Genomic DNA, 19,434 nt, shown 5'->3' with positions numbered 1-19,434 from the left:
ACACACACACACACACACACACACACACACACACACACACACACACACACACACACACACACACACACACACACACACGCACACACACACACACACACACACACACACACACAATAAATAAAAATAATTATGAAATTTCGATTGAATTTAAAGATAGTTTTTTACTGAATGTATACTGAAATATGAAAACTGAACTAAATAATGAAAAAAAATCTTCAAGTTAAATGCAACAAAATTTTACATGTCATGTCGAACATGTCACACTCTAGTGGACAGTGGTTCAATGTACAATATTGGTGATATTGACATAATAGTTCAATAAAATAAAATACAATGTTATTGGTGACAGCTAGTTGGTTAAAATGTGTCGGTTCTACTGTGGCTAGTTACATTTCACAGACACAAGAATAAACTGTTCCTAAATGTCACAATGTGTGTGGTCATAATTGCTTGTTGAATATCAGATTAGAAATAACTAATAGTTGTCTCTGTACAAATTATTAAATTTGCTCTTGAAAATAAAAATTATTATGCAAAAAAAAAAAAAAAAAAGATGACCTAATAACACTGATTTTCAAATTGAATTTTCCTATACTGTCTTTATAAAAAATAGAAAACTATTGCAACAAGCCCCTAAATAAATAATAAAAAGAAAATGAATATGCTTGTTTGCAATCTGGGCAAATTTCACACAAAAAAGATAGAGAATAGAGAACAATAGAAAAGAAATAAACACATTTTTAATATGAATAATATGCATAATAAAATATATAATGATAAATGCTAAATAAAATGCAATAGAATAAATATAATAAAATAAATGTTCTTTAAAACCTTAAGTGTGTACAAGAAAAAATGTGTGACAAGTGTGTTGTGCATGCAGAACTACGCAAACGCTTCTGCGTACTTTCCATTGAACAGAAGGGGGATCAATGGGAGCCTCGCAGCACCACGAGGGGGCCTGATGCAGTAACACAGGAGCATCAGCAGTCCAAAAGAGCTTCACAGGACAGGCGGGAGTGCGCAGCGACGCGAACGCGCATGCACTCACCCACAGAGACCTACTGCGATTGGAAGCGCGAGGCGGTCAGATCGTGTGTTTTGTGTTGCTGCCGCGCAGTATCTTTTCACGCAAGTGCCAAGGACTGCAAGGGAAAAGTTTATTTCAAAGACTCGCCAACTAACGGGCATGACCGCTCCCAGATCCCCCTGAACGCCAGGTCAGTATGAGCAGATTCTGCGTTCATTCCTATGCCTCAAAGGCGCATTGTTGCAAATATAAAGAGTTGCATTGTTGGGACCGCTGGGGACTGATTGTTGCGTAGCGGTTTGCTACCTTGCGGCCAACCACGAAAGCCGCTTTGGTAATCCGTGGTTTGGGGAACCTGCTATCTATCGTGCTGCGGCAAAATGCTCCCATCGGGTTTTTAAATTACAGCCATGTGTTTCCCTCGCATTTGACACCCCATCTCATTTTTATTATCTAGTTATGAGGTGATTTAGAGGGTTATTTACTCAGACCTGTGTTTATGTGGTTTGTTTTGATTACCACTTGGCTTGCAAGTAGCTAATAAGCTGTCATCAGTCAAAAGGGCGCAAACGGTTCATTAAAGTTATGATGAGCAGCCTACTAGAGAATTAGTGTTGGCAGTTGGCATGTTTATTCTTGCTATTGGAAACAATTGTGTCATTATTGTGATGGAACATCATTTGTTTCAACGAGCTGTTATTTATCACAGTAAACATTTCTTGGGCAGAAATGTTGGTTTGTGCTTCTGTATTTTCTTTGAAAGTGTATGGGCCGAACCGACCCTTCCCCCTTTCTCCTGCGGCCTCGCTGTCGCCTAAGTCCGGGGAGGGACTGCACTGGCGACCGTGATGAGTGACCAGCCGCTACACAAACAAAGGCGGGTTACCAGGGGAAACGGGGCTCTCTACTTACAGACTGGGTCGCTGGAGGAATAGTGACGGCTCACGTTTGGGCTCATCTGCATGTGTCATGAATGAACCGCTGCAACAAAGACAAATAGTGTTTGACGTGTGAGAACCTGACGGCTGAAAATCACTTCACAAAGTGCTGTCGATAATGCGTATCCCGCCTGCAAGGTCACTTTGTGTTCACGGCTGCTAAGTGGCTGAGTAGATTAGACAAACAAACTCGTTTTATGCTGGCTGGGGTTGTCCAGCCTTGGTGTTTGTTTGTCGAAGGGAGAAAAGAGTTTAATCGGAAAGGGAGCCACTCAGTTTGAAGTCAGTAAGATGAATGACAAAGAACCATTTCTTTGATTTTATTTGAGTAAAATTAATTGCTTTTTAAATACTAATTTCAATGAGTATTCCTTGGAGCATTTCTACAGCATGGCTGGAAGACAAGTAAATACATTGAACAAAATGTAATAGGCTATTTAGCTAAATTGTAGCGTTGGCTGCATTTGTCAAGCTTAGCCATTCAACTCTTTGAACTATGTTTGTGTAAAAAAAAAAATTGACAACCAAACATTTTTCCGATTAACATTTTATTCGGCACTTCCTTTCACTGACTGTTGAGTTTTAGGGCCTTTTTTTACTGAAAGTCACAAATTAATATCAGACAGGCATTACACCGTCAAAGGTCTTGTCACAATATGCTACAGGGTGATTCTATCAATTCTGTGTTGATCTCGTGACTTATCTGTTTTCAAAAATGTATAGTCATTTAGTTCAGATGTGGGTGAAAGTCATGTCATGGAATGAGAGACTATAAGACTTATGTCTGATCTATTAGTGATGGACACTGTGGTATTTGGTAGTGTCATGTTCTGGTAGTGATCGGGTATGTGGACTAATGTCCGGTTTCACAAACAAGGCTTAAGCCTAGTCCCAGACTAAAATACATGTTTGAGCTGTCCTAACTGAAAGCAACTTGCACTGACACATCTTAAAATATGTCAGTGCCATTGTTTTGTTTCAAGATGCACACCATTAATGTTCTTCATAAGAAAACGTGTATTAAACGAATTGTCCTAATTTAACTAGGCCTACTCCTTGCTTAATCTAAGCCCTGTCTGTGAACCCACTCCTAAATGTATTGTTTCTACTGGGATCAAATACTACTTGTGTTATTAATCAGAGAAGGAGTAGCGAGCTTCATCCATCTTGTTTACTCATAACTTCCGTTCTCCACACATTACATCGTTACACAACATTTTATACAAATTAGTTGTCAACACAATACAAGTCCACTAATGAACAGAACACTACTTTTTCATTAATTTTCTCTCAAATACCATGTCATAGTTTTCAAAACTTTTGAAGACTTTTTTCTCATTGTTTGCTTATAAATCACTTGAAAACTAGGCTAATTAAACCAAAACACTTAATTTTGCGCAAAATAAAATATTTTTCGAAAGAAGATGACAGTGTTTGTGAGTGTAATCCTGGCTAATCTTAGGATCCTCCTTGCTCAGACTGGGATTCAAAATGTTTTCTGTCATCTGTCATCTGTCAGCCATATAAACACTGCTTTAAAACTCAGGATTTTCCCAGGTTTCAAATTTAGACATACAGGTAGTTGTGTTTTGTAAGAAAAGAAGAAAGAAATCATATTGTGTACCCGTCGTCATGATGGTTTCATTTCTCTAGTAAATTTACAACTGGCTGTTTTGATATAGGTTCATGTTGGCTTTTAGTGCTGCTTAATGTTATGTAATGTTGAAGACCACTGTGTAGCAATGCTTAATTTGATCATGCCCAGAGTGTAAATGCCTCACTACAAGCCTTGTTTCCGTTTGGGGATAGTGAGATTTAACAGAGACATGTAATTTCTCAAGTGCAAGGCATTTGTGTCTGTGACTCAACATTTGCTATGGCTTTCAAATTTGTTTTGATTTGTGTGGCTCATCCATATATTTTTCTTCTCTGGTTTGAATCTGGTTAATCTTTGGTTATTCTGGCTTTTTTTCTTTTCTTTGAGCAATAGTATTGAAACCTAAAGCTGACAAAAAAATAGTAGGCTTATATAGTTGCATACATGCTGTGCTATTTCTCCTTTCTGTAGTACGTTAGCATTTGAAATGGAGACATTTAGGGCTTGACATTAACTTTTTTGCTAGTGGTTTTTCAAAGTTACTAGCCCCTCAGCATTTTCATTGGCCACAATTTTGCCAAAAACTGCCATATAAATATTTGTAATATTAAATTTGGCAGCAGGTATATTAGTATCCATTATACTGTTACACATACATTTTCTTTCTCGACTGTTTACGTTAACTTAAAACATAACTGACTGTGTTTACGTGAATACTCTGCAAGACCAGCTTTTTGAGTATTTTGTGTGTATTTAACGCAATAAGCAGCAAAAAATAACTCTGTTTTGTATTGAAAGGCAGCTTTATGTGTGCGCACTTTGGGTGTGAGCACAAAACTTGCGGGAATGAGTAAAATTATGCGCAAAACGTGCACTCCCACTCCGAAATTTAAGCCCTGTAACACCAACAATATTCATCCAGAGGAAAAGAAACGAGTGAGTGAGCGGAGGCTGGTTTGTGTGTCAACTCGCTGTCGGAGAGATGAGAGATCGAGAAAGTGCAGCTGGTATTGTGTATATATTCTGCGGAAAATGAGAATTGGAAGCATTTCAGATACTTCAGTATCGATAAAAATCAATATTTGACAACACTACATTGCACTTAGTTTATTATTTCAGATGCCTTTAAAAAAAAAGACTACAGTTGAAAAATGTATTAGGCTATATATCTAATACAACCTGCCAAAGTGGATTGCATTTGGTGGGTGTTAATGTCAATCTCTGGATACAATGCTGCATATTGTATTTTACCTGTTCCTGAATGATTATTCACATTTGTATGGGTGCTAATGTCTTGATAGTAAAGCTCTTTGGGACTGCTCTGGGTTTTACTGTAAGTTTGAAGCCCATATAGTGAAACAAAACAAAAAAAGCATTTTCCCAGTATAAAGAGGCACTATGTGAAATTCAGTCAAATTGAATAGGAATATCAAGACCCACCTGCAATGATATGGGATTTTTGCTGGAGTGACAGTCTCACTCATTTTGCTGCAAAGTTGGTAGTACTTCTTAACACGTTGCGTTGGCCGCATTGACACTGCACTCACACCCAGAGGAGACCTTCCATCTGCTCCTTGTTTATAGAAGCTCCACTTTGGTTAGCAAGTCCCCAAATGGGAGACACATGGTAGATTTGAAATTCTTGTGTGCTACTTTTCCGATTGAATTAGCTAGTCTATTTGCTCACTTTAATGAAGATCTGCTTTACTCTTTAAAAAGTGTTGATCGAGTTGCCTCAAGCTGTTTTAATGTTGGTGGAAAACCGCCATCAGAGCTTTGACCTGTTATTCTCCCCCTGTGGTGTTAATAATGTTGCTTTTTAAAATGTCACCATGTCCCTTACTTATCAGAAATCATTGAAGGCTTTTATTCCTCAGACTACCTTAAAGTGATAACAGTGCAACACAAGCTTTCAAACATGCTTGACTCCTGGGGATCCTGTGTGTAAATGTGGATGTTATTGGCAGAGGGAGAAGATGGACTATGTTTAGCTCAAGTTATGGTTCATGGTGTCAATGGAGGATGGGGTATTTTAGCGGACAGTCTTTTTCAACATTTTAGGTTGGGTTAGTATTAGAGAAAACAAAAATGGTCTGACAGTGACAGTAAAGACATTTATAATATTACAAAAGATTACTATTTTAAATAAATGCTGTTCTTTTGAACTTTTTATTTATCAAAGAATTTGTGATCAAATAAATGCAACGTACTTAAAATGTTTGTATGTCTCAGTAGAGACTCGGTTAAGAAGGCCAATCACTTGTTTATATTGTAGTTTATTAATAGTTGTACAGAACCCATCTCTCTGTTCTCTCACAGAATAAGTTGTTCAGTACTGGAGTTCTCTTTGGCATGTGTCCCTTACGGTATCAGTTCACACTAAGTGGCCATTTATACAGGAGGTTTTTGCATTTAAATACATGATGACGCAGGGCAGTGGAATGAAAACCAAGGTCTAAAGATCCGCTCTTCTAAAAGGTCTTTAAACTTGAGCACCACGTTTTTAGAACGCCGTGTCATTCATGAGAAACTGCATGCAAAAGATGCGAGGCTCGGACGCAATGGTCAAACATGTCTGTCTAGTGCACGTTTACATTTAAAAACTATTGAAAAACAGCGCACTGAAATGCAAAAACAGATTCTGTGTGAACAGCCCCTTAAAGTTAGATGCGGCCGGCAGTGTTTAGCAGCTCTCCTTTACCAGTCATGCTCTTCATTAGTCTTTTGTTCTTTTTGTATATAATTTGGTGTTTTCTTTGAATCAGATTCTCTTGTCTTTTTGTTTGTACCTCCATATATTGGAGTGCCTGCGGTAGGGCTTGATGAAGTATGCAGGAAATGAAAGAATGTGAGAGATTGAAGTTGCTGCCAAGACTGGCACGAGTCTTTACTGCAAAATGTGAAGACAGAGGGAGAGTAGAGTAGCCTTCAGCTCTACGCTGGTTAAGTCAATGCTGGGTCAACTGTCTTGTATAGTGGAAGAGATGTGTGGTTGTTGAGAAGCTCAAATGTGAGAAACCGTTTTTGTTTCAGCAACAGGCTTCAGTTTTATGTCTTTCTCACGAGTTTCAGGACCCTAATGTTTTAGTATATGTGTCGAATGGTTTATCATCGTGACAAAGTTCCTTTGACTGTCTCAGAGTTTTCCTTTTTAGGTGAACTATCCCTTTAAACATTAACACTGTCAATTAACTCACCCTCATTTCATTCCTAACCTGTAAGACATTCGTTCATCTTCAGAACACAAATGAAGATCTTTTTAATGAAATCTGAGAGCTTTCTGTCCCTCCATTGACAGCCTACGCAACTACCATTTTCAAGCCCCAGAAACGTAAGACATCATTATAGTTACCAATGTGACTCCAGTGGTCTAACCTACATTTTCTGTAGCCACGCAAGTGTTTTCTTTGTGCAAAAACAAAACATAATTTACCAGTTTATTTACAAAATATTAATCTCCAACGTACGTTCACGCAACAACGTCTGCTCTCGCATCAACACAACATGCATGTGTCATGGTCATGGTGCTCTCTCGTGAACGCATTGGCTATAGCCCTTTGACTGTCACCGTCCCACAGGTGGGACGTTTGCCATTATATTTTTAAAACAATAATATCTTAGTAAAAACCTTAAGTAATATTGACAAACTATATGTCATATGTCATCTTACAATCTCTAGTTTTCATATTTGGGGACTGATTTTCAAAATAAATTACAGAGGAGCTGTAATTTATCAATTTGCAACAATAATATTTTCATACTCCTAAGGTGTTCAGTCCTTTATTTTGAAATAGTGATGAACATGAAAAATCATAAAAAAAAGGTAGAAACCTCAGTTTGTTTTCATGCCAAGAGTTCAAAAGATAGCATTTGTTCAATTATTTTAGAAAAAAAGGTCTGAAAATGTTTTAGAAATAAAGAAAAACCATATATGGAAATGGAGGCGCCCTTATATGGGCAGTAATGTCAACTAGTGAAAAAGTGTGGTACTGCGCCCAAACAAAATCTTACTGAAAGCTCATTTTTTGAGACCTAAAATTTAAAACACAACTTGTTCAGATTTTTGGCTTTGATTTTTGTGCAGTTTTAGAGTTACCCAGGTTTTGAAAAAATATATTTTATATAAAATATGAATAATTATTATTTTTTATTTTATATTTTCATAAACTCAAACTTCTATAACTTTTTTTCTGTTACACTTTCTTGATTTATTTCACTTCTACAAAAATCTGCCAATTTTCTTCTTTAAAACAAGACCAATCTTACATCCATATTCCAAAGCATTCTTGAGTTGCAAACATTTAAGTTCGGAAAGTGCATTTTCATGTATATTCAAAAAAAGGGGGGTGACACCTTAAAGTGGTAGTTGCGTTGCGTTGCATAGGCTGTCAATGGAGGGACAGAAAGTTCTCAGATTTAATTCAAAAGATCTTCATTTGTGTTCCGAAGATGAACGGGTTTGGAACGACATGAGAGTGAGGATTAATTACAGAATGTGCGGGTGAACTATCCCTTTAAAAGCTTGTTAAAGAGTAACCGATGGAAAGAGAGAGGAGGAACTGACCTCTTCCTCTTCGAAGATGAGAGTTCATCAATTTAAAGCTTGGTTGAAAATCAAAAGTTTTGTGAAGCTTTTGGATGAAAGGCAGCTGTGTCCTCCTGGCTGCTGTATATGATCAGAAAGAATAGCAATATTTTAGAAAAGACAGGCAAAACAGTATGAAATATATTGTAATATAGCCAAGTTTGATTTTAAAGAGAATTACTTTTTGGTCAGTGAGTCTTATGGTCAGGTCAGGTCAATGTCAAATTGGGGTCTGAGGTAAATCATATTGGTTTAATGTGATTGTGATCATTCCAATAGAAACAGTTTGGTTACATCCAACAAACATGATTAGATACGGCTTTATTAATGTCATGATTTGATGTGGAAATGTGCCACATGATTAAAATACATTCAACTGATTAGGTAACCTATTATTTTGTGCGTAGTGAATTGTTTGTATGTGCTTGATTTAACAGTGCAAGGTTTTCTCAGTGGAGGGATCGGTGTAGTCTGTGTCTGGTTACAGTATTAAGTTTCATTCAGTCTTAGTAACCTCTATCAGTCCCTTTCCTCCATGGCTATTTTGAGAGGTGCCTTATGTCACATCAAATCCACATCTAAAATTTGACAGCGCCGCATGGCTTCACACACTGAGCAGGTTGTATAATATTTGTTGCTATTTTAAAATGTTTAGTAAACCCATCAGCTTCCATGACTGACCGTTTAAGGACAGACCATGTGGATTAACTATAAGTAGGGAAGGTTTCGTGGCTTAGTGTGTAAATGTTAGTTTCCCATAACCAAACTTTGCATTATTGGCATAAAGTCTAGCTCATAACTGTTTTCATGTTATGGACTATATACAAAAGTCTACACTATTTTGACTAAATAAAAAAAATTTAAAACGCTAATATCAAAATAAATTGTTTTAAATATTTGTCTACTGTTCAAAAGTTTGGGGTAAGTGTTTTTTATTTTATTTTATTTTTTTATAAATAAGTCTCTTTTATACTCCCTAAAGCCTCATTTTATTTTATAAAAAATGCTGTAAGACAGTAATATTTTTAAACATTATAACAATTTAAAATAACCTTTTTCTTTTTTAATACACTGTATAGGGCTGTGCGATAAAATTATAATTATTGCGATATAATTTTCCTCGATAAATATTTAATATAATATTTATACGCCAAAAGTAGAACGAAACAGCACTACTCGATGGAACCGCGCCACATATACCATTTTTCAGAAGTCATATGATCCTTCAGAAATCATTCTAATATGCTGCTTTTAGTGATCAATAGACATTTCTTAATATCAATGCTGAAAACAGTTGTGCTGCTTAATATTTGTTTGGAAACTGTGATTAAAAAAAATGTCAGGATTCATAGATGAATAGAAAGTTAACATTTTTTTAAACAATATAAGTCCTGTCGCATTTGATTTAATGCATTCTTGTTCAATAAATTATTATTATTATTTTTTTTAAATCTTACTAACCCCAAACTTCCAAACCTTAGTGTATTTAGTAGACTAAACGGTTTCAAAGATTGTGCATCATCTATCAGAGGTTGCTTAAAAAGCCAGCCAATCAGATTAGAGCTGGCCAGCAGATCAGAAAGTACTTGCAGTGTTTGTGTATAGTATGCATCAGAAAGTTACACTTTTTATTCCATACACAAAAGGGCTAAAAGAACAAAGGAGTCAGAGAAATGAAAGGAAGAGTGAATCCAGCCGCTCTTTATATCCGGCCCAAGGCTGTCACAATCCATCATCTGTACGCACCATATGTGAACATGGCAGTGTATATTTAACCTAAGAATGCTTAAGGGGGATTGTGTACATGTGAGAGTGGGATATGGGGGCAAACAGATGCATGTTGATAGCAGAAAGGGATCTGCAGGCAATACTCTGGAAAATATCACTCGGTTCACTCAGTGATCGGTGTGTGAGGGAGCACGGTTATGTTCCTTGAGACCTGTCATTGTAATTTGATCATTGGATTACAGAAATGTTAGTTGCCATGGCGTCCTCACGCATGATTAGGTTACCATGCGTCTGCCCTTGATGCTGGAAAGTACAGTAGCACTTTTTTGTGTAATGTGTGATCAGATCAAGTCTGTCACAATTGCTATTGATTAACAGTATCACAGTTTTCAACGTGTGTGTGTGTGTGTGTGTGTGTGTGTGTGTGTGTTTTTTCAATCCCTGTGTGCTAACAAGCTCATTCTCTCTTTTTGCAGCCGTGCGGACACCGCAAGAGAGAGAGATGTGGATCCACTCACAGTCTGTCTTCTGAATAACGCACGGACAGATTGAGCCATGACGGAACGGGATGGCCGTTGTGATTTGTCCATCGCCCCGGGGCAGGTATATATCGAGGTGGAGTTCGATTATGAGTACAAGGCGAAAGACAAACTCATCTCCATACGGCAGGGCGAATGCTACCAGTTGGTTCGTAAAACCAACGAGGACTGGTGGCAAGTTCGGCGGGAGGAGGGCGCCAAGGCTTTTTATGTCCCCGCTCAGTACGTCCGAGAGGTCCGACGTGCCCTTATGCCACCGCCCAAACCTCGCGCAAAGCCCCCCAACGTCCTTGAAATCAGCCAGTGCCGATCGTCGAACGAAAATCTCAACCAACGCGCTCCTACGGAAAGGTCCAGCTTTGGCAGGCCACCTCCTTCAACGACGCCTTCCCCATTGCCAGGGCAACTGACCCCGCCTTTGTTGATGCGGGACACCAATCAGAACCCGGGGATGAAGAGCGTTGTTGCCGAGCTGACTCTGCTCAACAACAACCATCATAACTATCACCATGGCAACCCCACACTTCCACGAGGGCGGGCGGAATCCCCTCCACGAGAGCATGGTTGCCAGGGGAAACTCCCAGGTGTGTTGACGGTGGACACGGAAGGGAGCGTGTCACCAGGAAATGGGTTGGAGAAAATGAGAAATGACTCTGAATCTGGAGATGAGCTCAGCAGCAGCTCTACCGAACACATGCAGGTAAGAACGAGTGACATTCGCCCTCCTCCTTCCTCTCCCACGCATTTGTTCTCTCTCTCTCTCTCTCTCTCTCTCTCTCTCTCTCTCTCTCTCTCTCTCTCTCTCTCTCTCCCCCAAACTTACTCATGTTCTGCCTTTATCTCTTCAATGTCGTCTTTGGCTTTCATTCTCTACATTTCAAGCACTTATCTTTGCCAGAAATTCTCCTTTTCATCCTTTGACTGTCATTATCTGCTGTTCCAACAATTACTACTAGACTAATCTAACATTTGCTCCCTCTTCTTCCCCTTTATCCCTCCTTCGGTTTTACCTCTGACATTTACGGTTGCACGTCTTCTTTTCTGTCAGATTAAATTGGTTTCAGCAGTGTTTTTCTCTCCTCTTCCTGCGTCCCTTCCTTTCCGCTGTGCGAGACTTGTTTAGCAGGAGATGCAGTCTGTCCTCTGCTATGGTGATGGAAATTGTGGCCACCTCTCGGGGTTTGGTTAAGACAGTAATAGAGACGTCATTGAGATCACAAAATGCAACACTTGTTGGGGTTTTTGCAGAGTCGTATCTGAATTAAAAAAGTTGCGTGTATTAGTCTACAATCTCTGAATGCACTGTGCATTATGTGTGTATCATATTATATATTATTATTATGTGTGTGGGTGTGTATTTATAAAAATATTTGTATATGTAATATATATATTAAATGTGAAATTAGTGAATTAATCATTTTAATAATATATTTATTTAAGTGCAATTGTAATAATAAAAATAATAATAATATAAAACAATTGTTTTATATTAATAACAATCATAAATATATTACATATTTTTAGTATTTTAGTTGTATTTATTAATAGTGAAGCATAGATTAAAAATACAATATAACAAAGTTACAAGTCAAGTAATGTCTAACTGTAGTATTCAGGTACAGAAATGAAATAATTTGGCCTAAATGTAAAATAACACTATAGTGTTCATTATATAAATGAAATCTAGATTAATATTTGTTAAAGCTATGTATTAATTATTGTTAAAGCTGTGCTGTTGTTTGATTATTAACATGAATGACACAGACAGCAGCAGGTATATTAGGCTGCTGTCACTTTAAGATCTGATACACAGATACGATATAATGACACATCCGATTTCTTTCTCAACAGTTGACATTCACTTAAGACATAGGCCTAATAATGACTGTGTTTATGAGAACACTCACCAAGATGGGTATTTTGACACTTTATTTTTGTGTGTACATGTTCGTTTCGTTCAGGAAAGGAGATGTGAAAGAGAAATGAATTCCGTGTTCATGCGCTATCTGAAACACGCCTCTCTGAGTGTGCACGCTTTCACTCTACGATATTAAAAATGAAAGCTATATTTTTTTATGTAATACTCAAATAGGAGATTTTGAAGACTTATTTTGAGCAAATTGAAGCATGAAACGCATGCATTGTGTTTAATCCACTACTTAGGTGTCAAGGGGCTCTGCTGTTTGGGGAGTCTACAGTAATGTACTAAGTAGTTTCTGAGTGATTGAGCTTTTTGAGTGTCCCAGGGTGCATCATGTGGAGTTGGGTGTTTAGTCTTTGTTACTATCCTCCTCCCCCATTTCTCTCTCTCTATCTCCCTCTCTGAAACAGGGTGCTGCCGGGGGAACAAAGGGGATTGTGGGAGAATAGAAAGTAGGTCATATCTGACTAGATCATGCTGTTGCCCCCGTTTTGTATGTGTGAGTGAGATGGAAAGATGCGCATTGAGATTTTGGTATCCATAAGATCATCGCTGTGAACAGTAAGGACAATAAGCATCAGTCTGTAAACCTGTAGCTTGTCATGTATATTGAGCTGATCTTCTGGGATGGCACGTTGAGTGGATCTATTATTACTGATCTTGGTTGACAACATCAAGAAGATTTCTAGCCACCATAGTCTTGCTGTCAGATAATGAGAATAATCATGATGCTTCTCAAAGTCAGGTTCTAGATAGTGGCTTATCCATGCGCACACATATATGGGCTTAAAAGAACATACAGTACTCTGGGCTTTTGAGGGATTTGTCCATGTCAGGCTTTGTCCATTAGGGTCAGCTGCTAATACTAAACCATGTGATTACTTAATCAGCCCTTTAACAACTAGCCTATCCCTTACAAAGAATATTTGGCCGCCAAATGTCAATCATCTTCTGCTATGTATGATGTTCAGTTCACCATCAATTACTGAGCCTCATGGTTCCAAACCCTTAAAAACACAAAATATCTTGTGAAGCCATAAAATAGCATTGTATTTTATTGTAAGTCATTATTTGCTTAAAATGTTTCCCTCTTCTATATGTCCCCTTTGCCTATGAATTTTTTTTTTTCAGTTAATAACTAAAAATAATTTTGTTATGTTTCTAACAAAATAGCCTTTAAGACTACATTTATTTGATATTTTTTAATGGATTTTATAGACTTAACAATTAACAGCACTATGTGACTTAACTGAATGAGAAAGAGTAAAAAAAGTTCTTTGGAGTAAAATGTAGTTTTAAATATTTAAATAAATATTTTGAATTGGCATTTATTTTTATTCCGTTTTCATTTTAAGTTGTTTTCTTTTAGTAATTATAGTTAGTATTTTTATATTTTTAGTTAGTTTCAGTTTTAGTATTACAACTTGAACTTATTTTATTTCAGTTAGTTGCTTCAGGTTTTTTTTTTTCATTTCATATATTATTTTATTTCAGCTTTATTTCAATATTCTATTCTGTTTTTCTACTCTATTTTACTCTATATACCAAAGCTGGAATAAAGAATGCCATTTGTTCTTGGAAGGCTGAGTAAATGATGAATTTTCAGTATGGGGAACTATTTTGTATAATTACTTTTAGCCCAAAGTCACATACTCTGCCCGCCGCATCCCTCTTGACGTCGATCCCTCCTCTCCACTTATGAACGGGCAGCTTCTGCACTCTGAAAGGATTGAGGTCCAAATCTGTTTCCCTCAACACTCCACCAGAGTGGCCCGCAGAGGACGGATTTAGAACCCCAATTTCTCGCCTTTTTTCTATGCCTCGACTTTATCTTCACCCCTTGAAGCAGATTTGCAGGCGTACACACACACACACACATACACTTTCCGGCTCTCACTCTCTTCACCTCCCCCACTCTTTCACTTTTATGAACTTTATTAGAGTGCTTCCTTATTCTACAATTTTTTTTATCCTAGCCTTTTTATGACAGACTCAAATAACTTGAAATAATAATAATAAGCCAGAAGACACACAGACACGCTTGACCAGGGGATTAGTAGCATGTCACCTCTCTAATAAAAGATTACGAATAGCTTTTATAACAGAGAAAGGGGCTTTTCTAATGGGCAGCTGCACGAAATTAAATTCAGCCCCCTCAGCTGGGTGTTTTCCTTTGTGTGACTGTGAACAGTTATTGTACTTCAGCTTCATTCATGTTTTTGGTCTGTTTCTGCTGGTTTTGCTTTGATTTGGCGTGTATGTACATTCATTGTTCTTTTCACAAGTATTGAATCATTGACGCTTTTGTTAAGCTCACATGTTACAGGCCCAAAAGTGTGTGTGGGTTCGTCTTCAGTCCGAATCCTGTAGCTCCTTCCCTGCATTGACAGTAAAGGAGGCCCGAGCATTCCTGTCATTCCTGTCCCAGCACACACACACACACCGACTTTAGTTGGATAACCCAATAAAAGCCCACCGATCCTAATGGGCGGAAAACAGTACAGCTCACACTAATCTAATATTTACTCATGTATCAAAGATCTCTCGCTCTCTCTCCTGTCTGTTGTTGTTCCTGTCTGTCCGTCTCTATTTTTGACTAAATATGGACTTTAGGCTGAAAGATGGCAGTGGACATCAAATCGATGTGTGTTTGGGGTGGTGGTGGGGGGTGGTTTGGTACCCTCGTGCTGTCAGAGCATCTCTCTGTCTCACACTCATTCTGTCTGTCTGCTGTCGATGAGCACAGCTGACATGTTGTCGGGGCAGAATGTGTCCAGAGGGTGAGGTAAGTTTAGCTTCACACACATTTAATCTAAATTGAGACATACTATAGACTTCTGTTGTTTTTTATGTAAAGATAATTATAGTTGCCTAAACCTAAAAGAAAACATTTTTCATTTTAATAAGAATTTTTTATATATATATATATATATATATATATATATAGGCGATATACACTACTGTTCAAACGTTTGGGATTAGTATTTTTATTTATTTTTTGTATGTTTTTGAAAGTAGTCTCTTATGCTCACCAAGGCTGCATTTATTTAATTACAGTAAAAACTGTTATATTGTGATTCATTTTTATTTTTATTCAGGATTGTTTTAATAAATAGAAAGTTAAAAAGAACGGCATTTTTTTAAAATATAAATTTTTGTATACATGATAAATATTGTTACTGTCACTTTTGATTAACCACTGATGCAACACTGATAAATAAAAGTATTAATTAATAAATAAAAAAGCATACATACCCTCAACTTTTGAACGGTATGTTCTCTGAAACAAAAATTTGTTATTTAGCATTTTAATTGGAATTATTTCATTGGAATGGCAATTAGAGTTAAGTCAAAAATAGACAAAACATTGTGGTTGATGCTACTTCGTTTATTTGTTAGATGGCTTTGGAAAGTCAGGTAGAGCGCATCCAGCTACCAATTAAAGTGTGGTACTCTGTTTTACTACTGTTATCTAAAAAGTGGATTGGAATGCATAGACTGCTGACAAGTAATTAGGGCACTATCTTTCTATCTACAGCCTTGACATACATTTTGTGTTTCGCAAAGTTTGCTACTTCAGTTGCTGTAGTGTTTATTCTCATTGTTTCTAGATTATTGTGCCGAGTGATCAGATGCATTTTAAATAATTACAAATTTACCTTATCACAAAAAAAAAACAGTTTTTGGCTCTGGCACATAATGACCAGCTAACATCATTTCACTAATCATAACATCAGCACATGGGAAAGTGTAAACAAGTTCTAGCCAGGTGAAATCACTGAATCTGATTGGATTATAAGAGCAGACTGATTGCTATAAAAGCAATGGTTACCTTTAAAAAAGCAAGACGTGCAGCCATCATCACTTTGCATCAGAATGACCTCACATGCAAGGAATTTACTGCAAAGAATATTGCACCTGAAAGAACCATTTGCCGGATCATCGAGAACTTCAAGGAGAGAGATTCGCCTCCAGTAAAGGCGGCTTCAGGACGTCCCAGAGTGTCCAGCAACTGTCTCCTCCTGAGGAGTTGGCTACGACAGCTATGTGTCACCACCAGTGCAGATCTTGCTCAGTATTGGCAGCAGGTGGGTGTGAGGGACTTTTGGACAACGGCCTGGTGTGTCAAGAAGGGCAGCAAAGAAGCCACTTCTCTCCAAGAAAAACATCAAGGACAGACTGAAATTCTGCAGGAAGTACAAGGATTGATAGTGATACATTCATTCTCTGATTAAGCCCTCTTGCGACCGTTTGAGACCTCTGGAAAAGCGATTGTCCTTAGAAGAAAAGGGGAACTCTACCAGTCCTGTGTCATGCCAACTGTGAAGCATCCTGAGACCATCCATGCATGGGGTTGCTTTTCATCCAAGGAAGTGGGCTCTCTCCAAAAACACTGCCTTGAATAAAGAATGGTATTGAAACATCCAGCAAGAGCTTCTCCCAACGACCCAGGAGTAATTTGGTGATGATCCATGCATTTTCCAGTAAGATTGATTGAGCACCATGTCACAAGGCAAGAGTGATATAAATGTTGGATCCGTAGCCAGGCAACCCCACTGATCTTAATCCCATAGAGAACCTTTAGTCAATCCTCAAATGGCGAATGGACAATCAGACTGAGCACTATAAGGCAAGAATTGATCTCCATCAGCCAGAAGCTAATATCCAGCATGCCAGAGCAAATTGCTGAGGTTATGAAGAAGGGTGAACACTGGAAAAATATGAACTCTTTGCATTAAAGGTGTTTGCCAGTAAAAGCCTCTAAATCTTATGAAATGCTTATCATTGTTTTTCCAGTATACCATAGAAACGTGAAAATGTATCTACAAATACAAAAGAAGCAAACTTTGCGAATGTCACTGCGAGTACTTTTCTCCCCGTTTCACATTATTGTGGTGTTTAAACCAATTCAGAGCAGCCACAATAACTCCAGGGACATTTAGCTGTGGGAAAGGCTAAAGTCAAACCGACGAGAGAGAGAGAGAGAGAGCGAAAACAACATTGTGCCACTGACTGAACTTAGGTAACCCGTCCCTCACAGGGGTTTATGACCTTTTGATGATGTTGGACATTATCTCAGCAGTGCATGAGTGCTTTTGTCAGAGGGAACGTTCTACATCTCGGTTTGCTGAGCTGAGGTGTATCAATGACAATAGTAAACCAGTACTGTAGAATGATCCGGAGTGATCTGCCCACTCACAAAGAATCAACCCACTCACATATTAGAGAACTTTTTAATGCAAACACTGTGCAGTCAGCAAACTTACTCATGGGTTTTTATTTCCTATGGGATTTCCCTGCCATGAATATTTCTTGTGCTTAACTAGTCTAAACATATCAGTTGTCAACATCTGTGTGTGTAGAGGATAGGAAGTACAAGGCCACAGGCCTCTGCTGTCCTCGCCTGTGATTGGCTGATGACTCTTCTCCTCTGTGTTTCTCCTCACGAGTTCATTAATGAAATGGATTTTACTGTGGAGATGGATGTCTCAGCGCTGTGTGTGTGTCCTGCCGTGTCTGAAAGGCCATAATATGTTTGATGTCTCTCTCCAGCATAGAAGATTGGCACCTGGTTAATGCTTTCAAAGCCGAAAATTACTGTTTGTCGATGTGACAAACCATTGCAAAGGAATAGTCAGGTGAAGAACATGTCCAGGACAGATTGACCCAAAATCAAAAGAAAGATGATAAATCATGCTTTACTTATAGAAAATGAAGCCTGTTTTTTGGACTATATTTTCTTCATTGCCATTTTCACGGCAACTTTCCTCAAGTTTAAGGCAAAACAAAACAACACATTTTATTAAAATTTACTACACTACCATTCAAAAGTTTGGGTTCATTAAAAAATGTATACTTAATTCAGAAAGAACACATTAAGTTGATCAAAAGTCACAGTAAAGACTTTTACATTTGTTACAAACAATTTCTATTTCAAATAAATTCTGTTCTTTTGAACTTTTCATCAAATAATCTTAAAAAAAAAAAAAGTTTCCACAGCTCAACTGTTTCCAACATTGATATTAATAAGAAATGTTTCTTGAACACTAAATCACAATTAGTATATTAGAATCATTTCTGAAAGATCATTTGACTCTGAAGACTGCCGTAATTATGCTGAAAGTATAATAAAATGTATATAATAAAATATTATTTAACATTATTAATGTTTTTAATGTATTTTTTAATCGAATGTAGCTTTGGTGAGTTTTTTTTTTTTTTTTTTTTTACTGACCTCAGACTTTTGAACAGTAATGTATATGGGAGTTTTAATGTTTCAAAGGAGTTTTTTCCATGTGTGAAATGTGACCCAGACATGTTTTTGTTTGATTATCAGTCACTTTGAGATGTGTGTATGTGTGTTAGTGTCTGCAAAGCTGTTCGTTTTAGCAAGCATGTCAAAACAAAGAGAAGATCCTCAGGGCGAAGAATTTCACTGCTTTCAGTACTTCACATTTGTGTGTGTACATTGTTGAGTCGTCTGTACACACTCACTTTTTGACAACTTTTGTTACTGTGATTCAGTTCTGGCTGAAGAACACAGGAAGTCATTACTAAAGAAGTTTCCTCGGTCAGCTGTCTGTTTGCACTTTCAGTATTACTGTATGTGTATATTTGTGTGCCAGTTGTATTTGTGCAAGACCTAATGATGCACTTCCTTTAACACACAAATAACCCTGCCGGGGTGTTACCCGTTGACCTTCTTGCACCAAATACCACTTGGATCATAAAGATTTGTTTTTTGAGCTGTAGATTATGCTTGTGCTAATCTCACTATTACATAAAGAGATGCTTTTGAAATATTAACTCTTTCCCCGGCATTGACAAAATGTTTCTATAATTTATGACACAACGCTTCCCGCAATCCTAGTTTTCACTGTTATACGTAGAGGGAGCTATTACGCATCTTCTAAAAGAGTACAGAATCTCCGGATAAAAACACAGACGAAGAAGAAGCGGAAACAAGTGATAGAAGCATGGTTTATGCACATGTAAAATAACAATCATCAAACATTAAACAGCATATACATCAAAACTGCCTAATGTCGACCTAGGAAGTGGTTTAGGGCTGTGCAAGCTTAGGGGATGTTGATGG

The 19,434-nt window shown here is 37.6% G+C and overlaps 1 protein-coding gene across 8 annotated transcripts in view; it reads left to right on the top strand.

Moving 5' to 3' along the window:
• The first annotated feature begins 898 nt into the window (after nt 1-898).
• Nucleotides 899-19,434, top strand: part of arhgap12b (Rho GTPase activating protein 12b) — a 52,940-nt gene continuing 34,404 nt past the window's right edge. For 6 of the 8 annotated variants that reach the window (XM_079595290.1, XM_079595289.1, XM_079595292.1 and 3 more), the window contains exons 1-2: nt 944-1,220; nt 10,355-11,117. In XM_079595290.1, the coding sequence (XP_079451416.1) occupies nt 10,434-11,117 (684 nt within the window). In that variant the 5' untranslated portion in view covers nt 944-1,220; nt 10,355-10,433. Of the gene's footprint in view, nt 1,221-10,354; nt 11,118-19,434 lie in introns of all 8 variants that reach the window. The other 2 variants (XM_079595293.1, XM_079595294.1) reach the window with 2 other exon arrangements.

This window comes from Phoxinus phoxinus (genome assembly GCF_949152265.1).
Source record: "Phoxinus phoxinus genome assembly, chromosome: 21".
NCBI lineage: Eukaryota > Metazoa > Chordata > Actinopteri > Cypriniformes > Leuciscidae > Phoxinus > Phoxinus phoxinus.
This window is presented reverse-complemented; position numbering and strand designations above follow the sequence as displayed.